We start from the raw sequence: 12,227 nt of genomic DNA, 5'->3' as shown, positions 1-12,227 counted from the left end.
AGGAATGAGGGGAGATGGGTTGGGGTGGAGATGTCATAGAAGCCTATAACATTCTAACATGACTGTACAGTGTAAACACAGGAAGGATGTTCCCAATGACCAGGGAGTTCAGAACCAGGATCATAGTTTAAAGATACAGAGTCAGGCATTTAGGACTGAGATAAGGAGACATTTCTTCACCCATAAAGTGGTGAGCCTGTGAAATTCTCTGTCATCAAAAGCAGTTGAGGCCAAAACACTGAATGTTTTCAACAGGAATTAGATATAGTTCTTAGGGCTAAAGGGATCAAAAAGGGTATGGGGTGAAAGCAAGAACAGGGCAGTGAGTTGGATGATCATAGTGAATGGTGGAGCAAGTTCAAAGAACTGAATGAATGGCATACTCCTGCTCTGATATTCTAGATTTCAGAAATGAAAACCAGTTGTCATAAGATTTGGCACTCTACCTGAAAGCCCCAAGACCGTGAGAAAATATAATCAGTGGGTACTTCTCTGCAGCTCTGAAAGAAGCATCCCATCCAACCGGGACTTCATAATAACCTACAGAATGATAAACAAAAGATAGGGCATGAAAAGATAACACTGGTTGGCAAAAGTGGTATGAATACTTGGGTCTGGACTGTAATTTCATCTTGGTAATAATTTACACAGGTGCTATTACAATGAAATCAAAAAACCATGGTAGGTTACAATACACGAGTAGGTCATGTATATGGACAAGATCAATTTTCCCTCTGCACTTGGCACAATCTCTCCAGACCTCTTGGTATGACCACTAATTGTTCAAATTTCTCACACCGTGTCTTGTGTCTTTCTGTCTATGCTTTGCTGTCCAGTGAGAGAAAGCACTTTCACCTCAGCATCTACCCTCCTTGAGTGCAACTTGAATCAATCCGGTGAGGTCAACTACCTCAGCTCAGACAATCTACTGCTGATACTCTCACCCTTACCATACTACCCATTATTTCAACTATTACAATTCTTTCCCCCTTGCCCATTCTGCGTAAACTTGTGATTTGTCACAACTCTGCTGTCTATATCTTGACTTACACTAGATCTCATTCATCTATTGCTCCATTGTCATACATTGATTCCTTCCCCGGCAATACCTTGACTTTACAAAAGCTCATCCCCTGTTCAAATCTCCAACAACTTCACCCAGTGTCTCCCTGAATCCTTGTCGGACCTGACAACTCCTCTGAGATACGCCACTACTGCTGGTTCTTGTACACCAATTTTCAATCCTCTACTATTCATGACCACTGAATGGCTCCAAGCTCTGGAATACTTCTCCTAAATCTCTCAGCCATTCTCCCTTGTCCTTTATAAGAATATCTTTAACACCCAGATCTTTTGAGATTTTGATCACCCCTTTATAATGGTTTGGTGTGAAACATGATTTGATAATACTCCTCTGAAATAAGTTGGTATGCTTCCCTATAGCAAAGGCATTATACAAAAGCTCATGGCCAAGGGGCCAAAAAAAAAATCCAACCTATTTTACAGCCAATGAAGTACTTTTGTAATGAAGTCAGTGCTGTTAATGTAGGAATGCTGCAAGCAAATTGGCTGCCAGATATGAGTTGATAACCAGAAACATTTGTTGAGGAATTTATTTTAATAACATTTGTTGAGGAATAAATATTGACCACTGTACCAAAGAGAACATTCCTGATCTGTTTTGAACTGTGAGTGTATCTTTCACATCCGAGAGCTGAAGGAGCCTCAGTTTAAGATCTTATCCAAAAGATAGCAACTCTGACAGTACAGCCTATTGCAGTATTAGCATCACATGCATCAGCCTGCATTTTGTTCTTAACCTTTAACGTTGAGAGTCAAACGTTCTGATTTGGGCCAAGAATGTTCAGCAGAGAACCATCCACATCCGAAATGCTGCTGGCTCAGCACATCAGGGGCACCTTTAATTCCATATCAACTTCAAGACTTGGCCATTGGACCCATCACAGGTCAATGATGACCAGTGCATTCCACTTGGTCCAACGGCCAAGCTTATAGCAAGAGTGCCTTTCAAAGTACAGTTATTCTGGTTTCGGATGGCTGCATTGTTGGATCTCTCATCAGATTGTTCAAAGAACACTTTGCATACATTCAGCGACACCTAACTTCAATACACACCCACCCCTGATGTGCCCTTTCTCTCTGTGGACACGTTCTCCAGTTTGGGAACTTCTGCTCAACTATTTTGATTGCACAGCTCAGAACCTCAGCCATTATGTTGGGTTGTTCTCACCAAATGCCATGTTGAGCAAGGGAGCACACCACCTCTTGTCTCTGTTCAGATAATCTGCAAGGCCTTTGCAATACTCGTAGTTGGGAATCCATAGTGGGTGCTTCACTTCTCCACAAGCCTCACAGGGATAGTACAAACGAAAGAAACTGCCCTGAAACAAATTGAAGTTTGTTTTTAAGGATACAAGACGAGCAAGCAACAGAGAAATACTTGCATTTATATATTAACTTTCCTGATCTAAGAATTCTCTGAAGTACTTGCAACCAAATTAAATACTTTGATGTGCAATGTAGAAATTATGGCAATGTGTGCACAACAAACACCCATGTGATAACAACAGGATGATCTGTTTCACAGAACATTGGTTGAGGGACAAATGTTGTCCAGGAGACGAGTGAGAACTTATTATTTATCATCAAAATAGTGTCACTGAACCTCATATGCTTTTAACTGAGAAGAGGCACTGCTTCAGTTTAATATTACTCCAAATCAGACCTTGAAATAGCCCAAGAAGAATTTCCAGCTCTGAGTTTTACATCAGACCGTGTGTGAGTTCTGTTTTTTTTGAAGAAATTATTGTATTTGCACATTTTATGACACATCTCAATGCCAATTAAATTCTGAGTTTGCACTTGAAACTTGGAGTCTCGAGGTAGGGACATTATCGCTGCATCACAAGACTCTATCAAGATCTTGATTTTTAGACACAATTAGGGCGCTTCTCAAGTTAATATTCTGTATTTTATATTTTTACCATTTCTAAAGCATTGAATCGGTGTGCACCTGATTTCTTCCAACTGTGACAAAATAACCAATTCTTTACAATGCAGAACAAGTCCCTGCATAAACTAATGCAAGTCAAAGCCAAAAAACTCTTTCAGGTTTTTCCACAAATGTTCTGACAAAGCTGTCAGTCACTTAGGTAATGATTTTCTCAACAAGTTATAGCAAGAACATTAAATGAACAGTTGAAGGCTGACAATATGGAAGGAACAGTTCCTTTTGTAAGATTTGTCTTTCGCAATTTTTCATGTTTCTTTGCACAATGTAAGAGAAAAATTCAATGTCAACATCTATTTTAGACACTAAATGTTAGCATAAATTACATAATGAGTTACAAAACAGGGTAGATACAGAACAAAGCTCCTTTTACATGGTATTAAACACTCCCAGGCTGGGTGCAGATACTTTCATTTTTGAGCAGGTTGTTGTGTATTTTCTACAGCATTTTTGGTGTGTCCTCTCATTTTCTTGGTTGAGGAGTCCTCCTATAACTGGATTACAGAGCCCTCAACTATGTCCAACCCCACCTGCGCTCACCACTTCCCTCCCTGTCAGCATTCCACAGGATCCATTAACTTGTGACACCCTGATCTATTCCTCAATCAACCTTATCTTATATTTCCTCACCATCCAAAACCACAAAAACACATTTCAGGTGAAGCAGCAATTTGCATGTACTTCTTAAAATTTCATTCTGTGTCTTTACATTGGGGGGGGGTTGAAAAAAATGCAGATTGGGTGACTGATCTGCCATGTATGCGTGTTCAGTCCACAGGAATGACCCTGAGCTTCTGATTGTTTTATTTCACCGCCTCATGCTCACCTTTCTCTTCTTATCCTGCTACACTGTTGCAGTGAAACTCAATGCAACCTTGAGGAATAGCACCGCCTCTGCCAATTAGGCATTTTATTGCTTTTGGACTTAATGGGTCTGCGTGTTATATATAAATTAGACTCAACATGGGGTTCAAAAATTTAAGACCATGGAAATCGGTCACTCACTTTGATTCTGATTTATTTGCAAATGTTTTTCATGTTAATCTGCTTATGGACAGCTGTTTATAATTCTACCATTTACAATCATTCTGCAAAAAATGCTTTATTTTGTTATTATAACCATAATGACTCCCTTTTCTATGTAACATGTTTGACATTTAATTTCTTTGACTTTCGAATTTCTTTCAGACCTTTCCTTTTTTCCTACCTCCCGGACCCCATTTCAACGGCATATAACTTACTGCATTTCTTCCTTCAGTTCTGGAGTCATATTGAGCTCAAAATAATTAAATCCATTTCTGTCCACAGATACTGCCAGAACTGTGGAGAATTTTAAGTATTTTCTGTTTTTATAGCAGAGTAAAGCTCCTTCTCAGTAAAATACCCACAGGACAAGTACAACACAAGTTAGACACAAAGCAAAGCTCCCTTTATACTGTCTGAAACAATCCCAGTCATGTATAGTATAGATTATATATAGAGCAAACCCCTCTGCATTGCCCCTGTCAAATATTCCCAGACAAAACACTGATGCTGAAAGGAGCACAGTTCGAGTCCAAGCCAAGGACTGTGGGACACAATTGGGGAAAGATGTTATGGATATGGCCGATCAAGACAGTAAGATTTTGGTGAGTCAACACTACCCACACGTATTACATGATAGTTGTAGTCCGTGTCTGCTGACAGTCCCAAAAACACTCCATCTTGCGAGTGCCTGTCACATGAAAATTTGCAAATGAGATGTTTCACTTCCCTCATTAAGCTTCTGCTTCAGTTCTAAGGTGCTGACCTGTCTATCAGCTTCAACTGCTTCCCAATCACTTGGCCACTTTTAATGTGAGAATCTAAGCAGCAGCCACCAGCAGATTACTTAACTCCTAAGTGTTTTATTCACTCTTCCTCACATCCTTTCTAGCCGGGGTGACTGGATAGTGGTCTGAATCTTTAGCTCAGAGAATTCCTAACTCAGGGAATAGAGGTTGATTTTATGTCCCTCTAGGATCTCAGAATTTCATAGCACTGAGGAGAGCTCAGTTCATTCAGTTTGTTCCTTTGCTCAAGAAGAACTATTAATGTTGGCCCATTTATCTGACCCTTTACCATATCCTTTTTCTTTACAATTACTGTTTCAATTCATCAGGGACAAAATCTGTGATTTTTGATGTGAAAGGATACCAACAGAATAAACGTAGTTACCTTCATACTTTTTTTTATATAAAAACAAATAGCTTTAACAATAACTCAGGCCACCTTTGACCATTTTCCATGTTTACTAATGCTTGGAGCTCTCTAACCTTCTCAACTTTTTAGGTTTTCTCAGATAGTATATGTTTCCTATCTTTCTTTATTTCTCAGAAAATGTACTGGCTCATTTTCTTCCTGTTGAACTGTGACTGGAGATAAGTCAGACAGGAATAGAAGCCGGGGCTTGTTCAGCTCATATGTTGGTATCACAACGGGCAACATATTCAGCAGCAAAACTCTCAACTTAATTTGCATATGATATACAGACTTGAGTAACACAGAATAAGCAGCTCAAGCGAACCAATATGATTAAGGTACCAAGCTGACAAACCTCAACAGAAACCAGTTTATAATCCTATGTCTCAGTGTTACGCCTTTCTAATACTTAGAAAAATTACATACAGGGGAGCATTTTGATGGTTTGGGACATGCTACATGTCTGTAATAATATTTTATTTCCAGGAATGGGCAGAGAAAATCGACCTCTAAATTATGCTTCCTGCAGATTCCCTCAGGTGATGTTTTATGTAAATCCATCTTATAAGTCACATGAGAAGAACCAAAGGAAAAATAGGAACTAAGGACAGGAAAGTGCTATTCAGCTCAATTAATATATTCTTGTTACCCTAAATTTGCCACTGAAGTACATCCCTATTTTCCTAAAGTCAATTCCTTTTTGATAATTTGCATTTATACTGTGCCTTTGATGTTGTAAAAATGCCCATACATTTTGCAGGTGCAATTATCTAACCAAATTTCACATCATCCCTTAATATCAAGTGATCAAAAAGGTAGGTTACAGTGAGCATCTTAAAAAGGAAGAGATGGCTCAAGAGTTGGAGAGCTTTATGGGAGAATTGAGAACTTAAAGTCAAAGCAGTTGAAGGTCCAACCAGTTACTCAGGAGATAGAGGATGCAAAAAAGGCAGGAATTGGAAGAACAGCAAAATCAATGCCATGGATCTGATTCCCAGAATATGGCAGGGCTAAGGGGATAGGGTGGGTCTGGGTGGAATGCTCTTCGGAGAGTCAATACAGACCCGATGGGCTGGATGTCGTCTTTCTGTACTGCAGCAATTCTGTGCATACCGACATTAATCATAAAACAAACTAAGTGAGACTTTGCGGTGTGCATTTCACAACCAGAGACAACAGATGACAAACATTGAAACTCAAATGATGAAAGCCCAAAATCTAAAAAGTACAAGACATGCAGTTAAACAGCAGTTGATGTAAATGTTAAGAACTTCCTTATTATATAAAGCAGCTTCTGCAAAACTAAAGGTAAGCAGGTGCAATCTACCCACCTTACTTTCCATTATCACATCAGTTTGTATAGCAATAAAATCTCTGAACAAGCAGCATTCTACAGTGTTACAGTTGAGAAAAGAGAGTTAGGCAGGCAGGTTAACAGATCAATCGTGGCCGCACTGCTGTTGAAATAGGTTTGAGGAACCAAATAGATTCAGTGGAGCTGATTGCATCCATTTGTTCCTATCTTATTTCTGTGAGGGCTGAGATCAAATAGAGCATCAAGCTTATTCTACTGAGGGCTTGACTTCACAAATACCTTGTGTGGCCCATCTGACCACACACAATCCTTACCTTTCCAGGTACATCAATAGTTTTGACAAATTACTTCATTGAAAGTGTTGTTTGGTTCTCATGGAATACAGGGAGAACTAGCTATTTGGATACAGAACTGGCTCAAAGGTAGAAAACAGAGGGTGGTGGTGGAGGGTTGTTTTTCAGACTGGAGGCCTGTGACCAGTGGAGTGCCACAAGGATCAGTGCTGGGTCCTCTACTTTTTGTCATTTACACAAATGATTTGGATGCGAGCATAAGAGGTATAGTTAGTAAGTTTGCAGATGACACCAAAATTGGAGGTGTAGTAGACGACGAAGGTGGTTACCTTAGATTACAACAGGATCTTGACCAGATGGGCCAAGGGCTGAGAAGTGGCAGATGGAGTTTAATTTAGATAAATGAGAGGTGCTCCATTTTGAGAAAGCAAATCTTAGCAGGACTTATACACTTAATGGTAAGGTCCTAGGGAGTGTTGCTGAACAAAGAGACCTTGGAGTGCAGGTTCATAGCTCCTTGAAAGTAGAGTCGCAGGTAAATAGGATAGTGTAGAAGGCGTTTGGTATGCTTTCTTTTATTGGTCAGAGAATCGAGTACAGGAGTTGGGATGTCATGTTGCGGCTGTACAGGACATTGGTTAGGCCACTGTTGAAATATTGCTTGCAATTCTGGGTCTCCTTCCTATCGGAAAGATGTTGTGAAACTTGAAAGGGTTCAGAAAAGATTTACAAGGATGTTGCCAGGGTTGGAGCATTTGAGCTATAGGGAGAGGCTGAACAGGCTGGGGCTGTTTTCCCTGGAGCTTTAGAGGCTGAGGGGTGACCTTATAGAGGTTTACAAACTTATGAAAGGCATGGATAGGGTATATAGACAAAGTCTTTTCCCTGGGGTCGGGGAGTCCAGAACTAGAGGGCATAGGTTTAGCGTGAGAGGGGAAAGATATAAAAGGGACCTAAGGGGCAACTTTTTCATGCAGAGGGTGGTACATGTACGGAATGAGCTGCCAGAGGAAGTGGTGGAGGCTGGTTCAATTGCAACATTTAAAAGGCATTTGGATGGGTATGTGAATAGGGAGGGTTTGGAGGGATATAAGCCAGGTGCTGGCAGGTGGGACTAGATTGTTGGGATATCTGGTAGGCATGGACGGGTTGGACTGAAGAGTTTGTTTCATGCTGTACATCTCTATGACTCTACGACAAACAAGTAAGTGCATTAGTTCGGGTATTGGGAACACTACAAATCATTCATATGAGGCTGAGTTAACGGGGCAGCGATAGTGAAGTTGAAATTGGCCTCACTGAACAGGAATAAAGAGATAAGAAACCAATCCAGAACCCAGAGCTCACATACCTGCTGGGGACAGACAAAGAGGAGCCCTTCTGAGACATCTCACATTCAAACAGCAATCTGTCAGTAGAGGCCAGATAGATGGATGCAGGTCCATTATTTGTTTGCAGATTTGCACTTGAAGAACAAATACCCTGACTTCCTATTGCCCCATCAGGAGCCAATCTCACAGGTACATCAGAACCATTCCTCTTAAAAAGATCCTTGCAACATGTCGGAGTTCTGTTGCATGTGTCACAGTGTAGGTCTCCCATTAGGCATCTGCCCTAATACAGGAACAGTAAGTGATTTCACATTGTGCAACAAATCTAATATCCTTAGGGTCACCACAGACCAGGATCTATTTGGATTAGCCACATAAATGGCATGCATACTGGAACAGCTAAGTGTGTTGATATTCTAAAGAAGGTGACTCTCCAAAACCACTCTACCATCTATCAAGTACAAAGTTAAGAGCATGATGGACAAACTCCGCTTGTCTAGATGGGTATAGTTGTGACAGCATTCAAGATGCTTGACGCCACAAAGGACAAAATAACACACTGGATTTTCACCTTATCCAGTAATTTATGCATCCACTCCCTCCATCTAGGACTAGATATACTGCAGCAACTCTATTTATTAAACTTGATTCCCTGCTGAAACATGTCTCCACCTTACCTGCCTTCTGTGATCAGTCATGATATCTGTGCAGCCAACTTTATGGGGTCCTGTCGCAGAAGGCAATCCCAGGGATTGCACCCCACCCATATTTTTTTCCAAATTGTAGCGTTGAATCCACTTCCTATGATGCATAAGACAACAAAAATAATGTTTACTGTTTTGTCTTGTTGCCTAAGTGTTGTAAATAACTATGATAGAGAGAGACTGACACATTCCAGACTCCAAAGCTAAACTTTATCCCATTGTAAGAATCCTGCAACATGTAGTTATATCATTACCAATCCACAAAAAGTTTTGAAAGTCTGTGTGAACCCAGTCACCCAAAGGATTGGGTGAACAGTTTCAACCAGCTCTAATACACTTCTGAAAAGCAGCAATCAAAATGTCTGCATTCTTTTGCAGCCTTCAAACTCTGTCCATTACTTTCTTCCCAGATAAATAGAGTCAGAGAGAAGTACAGCACAGAAACAGACCTTTCGGTCCAACTTGTCTGTGCCGTCCTCGCGTTTTTTCAACAATTTAAAACCAAGGTCATTGTTCTTTAAACTTTTCCTCTCTAATTGCTCCACAGGCTCTTTTTTCGTTTATTCCTTCATGGGATGAGGGCATAGCCAGCTAGGCCAACATTTATTGCCCATCCCTAACTGGCCAGAGGGCATTAAGAGTCAACCACATTGCCAGAGGCCAGACCAGTTAAAGGACATTTTCCCAACAGTCGACAATGGTTTCATGGTCATTGTGAAATTCCCAATTCCAGATTTTTATTGAATGCAAATTTCACCATATGCTGTGGTGGAATTGAACGTGGGTCCCCAAAACATTACCTCGGTCTCTGGATTAACAATCCAGTGATAATACTACTAGGCCATCACCTCTCCTCTCACGCACTCACAGTACAATTTTTAAATGTTAGCAGTCTACATATCAAAAACTATACAAAATTTGACTGTGGGGTGGGGGAAATCAAACCTGAGCTGAATTTCTCTCACAACATCCATACTCTCACACCCCAACCAAAGGGGATTATTGGACAGTGGGCAAGAGCAAGAACTTTATTCAACTTTTCCTCTCCCAAACCCAATGATTCTGAAGCAAAATATAGTAGCTCCACTGAGTATCTGATAACATTAAGCTGGGTTTAAACCTCGAGCTTGTCAACTGGGGTTCAAAAGCTCACTGGATAAAGCCAATATCTGAGTGGGCAAGCAAGTATTTGAACATAATGGAAAGCACAGTTTCAGATCCATCTGCCATCAGGTATCCAGAAATCTCCAGGGCATATTTCCACTGGACAATGTGAAGTTTCCCAGTTCCTTTGTTTCTCTATAAATCAGTAAACACATTGTTTACATAAGCACCATCTAGTTTGCTGACCTACCACTAAATTGGCACAGAGAAGATTTTCCACAAGTGCATTTTTGTTCATGTTCAATGCTGTAACAACAATGCCCATGAAACAGCAGAATCCACCTTCTTTACAATGAAATAAATTTATTTCTGTCATATAGAAAAGTATGGTGCTTAAAGCTAAGATTAATAATACAGGACCCAGTGGGCACTGGCTCCACACTTTTCACAATAGCTGAAGGGTTCCATTCACACAGAGAGATACCATCAAAATAAATAACAGCTGTGCCTTAGAATCAAAAGCTATAATGAAAACATCTAGTACTGTACTTGGAACTTATTTGAGTGGAGGATTAAGCAACAAACAAGGCTGACCAGTTTCTATTTTGTGACTTCTCAGTATCGCTGTTCAGACTGCACTGAATGTAAAGCACATTAGTAGAGAACAGAGTTCACGTATTTGTGTTTTGGATACATAGATCCATTGCACAATTCATGTCACAATGAGCCACACAGACAAGGTGCATTTAAACCATATGTTCTTGTAGCAAACCCTTTCCTCCATTCTTCCAAGTCTTGGCATTGAGCGTTCCCTTGTCCTTCTCTTTACTTACCTACCTTCCTTCCCTCTCTCCCCACTGGTCTCAATTAGTCTGTTTGCACACAACCCAGGAAGGCTTGATCAAATGTAACCTTGTTGAAGTCACTGTTCCTTTTAAAAAAAAAGGACAATAAAGAACACTTAATACTTCCATGCGACCTATTTAAATCGCATTCAACCAAAATTCCCCCAAAAAGGGGAAACTAAAAGTTTCCCTTGACGCCTTAAAAGTTCAGGCAATTTTTCCCTCAATACTTTCCTACCCAGATGCCGGGAATAATTACCTTCCTTCTCCCTCTTCTTTCCTGCAGTCTGCCGGTGTCCTGACCTCTTCCACGGACCTATCCTTGTCTCTTCCTTGCTCCGTCCTCGGGCTATCAGGGGCACGCCGGGAACTGCAGTTTCACCACAGCTTCCTCACCAGGGAGGGCCGCAGTGGGTAAAGGACTACAACTCCCATACTGCATCGCGATCCCTTCCTGCCACCGCCCGCGGCCGTGGAACACAGGAGCACAGCAGCGCCCTCCGTTGGCACCTCACCGAATCACAGAAGGACGCCGTTCGGCCCATCATCCATCGGCTCTCCAGGTGACCGTCATTACATAGTTGAGAGTGTGATGTTGGAAAAGCACAGCAGGTCAGGCAGCATCCGAGAAGCAGGAAAATCGACCTCTTGGGCTGGAGCACTTCATCCGTCGTTACATAGTGTCAATCGCTTATATTTTCCCTATATCCGTGTATATTATTTCTCGCCCAACAATAATCCAATGTCAATACAAACATAACGCGGATGCTGGAAATCAGAAACAAAACCAGAATTTGCTAGAAATGCTCAGCAGATCTGGTAGCATTTGTGGGGACAAAGCAGAGTTAATATTTTGGATGAAGGTGATCTTTCTTCAGAAACATCCAATGCCATCTTGAATGATTTCACAAAATAATGGAATTCAGCCCATCGTTAGAGACAAAAAAACCCTGCAGATGCTGGAATCCAAGGTAGCCAAGCAGGAGACTGGATGAACACAGCAAGCCAGGCAGCACCAGGAGGTGGAGGTGGAACAGTCAACGTTTCAGGTGTACCCCTTCTTCAGGACTGGGGATGGGTGTAGGGGAAGCTGCAGATAAAGGGGTTAGAGGGGATGCAGTGGTGAGGTAGCGATAGGTGAACACAGGTAGAGGGTATGATCTGGTTGGTAGCTGGAAGGAAGGGTTGATCATAGGATTGGAAGGGGGGGGGAGCTGGGAAGGGAGTCCAGGGATGGGAATGGAAGCAATTTGAAATTGGAGAACTCAATATCAAGGCCTCCAGGCTGTAGGCTGCCCAGGCAGAACATGAGATGTTTTCCTCCAATTTGCAGTCTGATTTGCTGTGGCAGTTTAGGAGGTCAAGGATGGTCATATTGGAAAGG

General features: G+C 41.3%; 1 protein-coding gene and 1 long non-coding RNA gene across 5 annotated transcripts in view; one reads left to right on the top strand and one right to left on the bottom strand.

The window, feature by feature from the left end:
- Nucleotides 1-11,119, bottom strand: part of LOC122563603 (platelet-activating factor acetylhydrolase 2, cytoplasmic-like) — a 33,365-nt gene extending 22,246 nt beyond the window's left edge. For 2 of the 4 annotated variants that reach the window (XM_043717539.2, XM_043717542.2), the window contains exons 1-4: nucleotides 11,103-11,119; nucleotides 8,868-8,991; nucleotides 2,252-2,402; nucleotides 447-540 (exon numbers count right to left, since the gene is read on the bottom strand). In XM_043717539.2, coding sequence (XP_043573474.1) covers nucleotides 447-540; nucleotides 2,252-2,402; nucleotides 8,868-8,957 — 335 coding nt within the window. In that variant the 5' untranslated portion in view covers nucleotides 8,958-8,991; nucleotides 11,103-11,119. Of the gene's footprint in view, nucleotides 1-446; nucleotides 541-2,251; nucleotides 2,403-8,867; nucleotides 8,992-10,831; nucleotides 10,930-11,102 lie in introns of those variants that run through there. The other 2 variants (XM_043717540.2, XM_087976797.1) reach the window with 2 other exon arrangements.
- The window catches only part of LOC148142158 (uncharacterized), a 44,837-nt gene extending 32,979 nt beyond the window's left edge, over nucleotides 1-11,858 (top strand). The window contains exon 3 of the long non-coding RNA XR_015752141.1: nucleotides 11,130-11,858. This is a non-coding gene — a long non-coding RNA (uncharacterized LOC148142158). The remainder of the gene's footprint in view (nucleotides 1-11,129) is intronic.
- The last annotated feature ends 369 nt before the right edge of the window (nucleotides 11,859-12,227 follow it).

The sequence above is a fragment of the Chiloscyllium plagiosum genome, unplaced genomic scaffold (assembly GCF_037043375.1).
Source record: "Chiloscyllium plagiosum isolate Xiang-an unplaced genomic scaffold, Cpla_swu_hap1 HiC_scaffold_30, whole genome shotgun sequence".
Classification (NCBI taxonomy): Eukaryota; Metazoa; Chordata; class Chondrichthyes; order Orectolobiformes; family Hemiscylliidae; genus Chiloscyllium; species Chiloscyllium plagiosum.
Note: the sequence above shows the minus strand (reverse complement) of the source record. Positions and strands in the feature narration are given on the sequence as shown.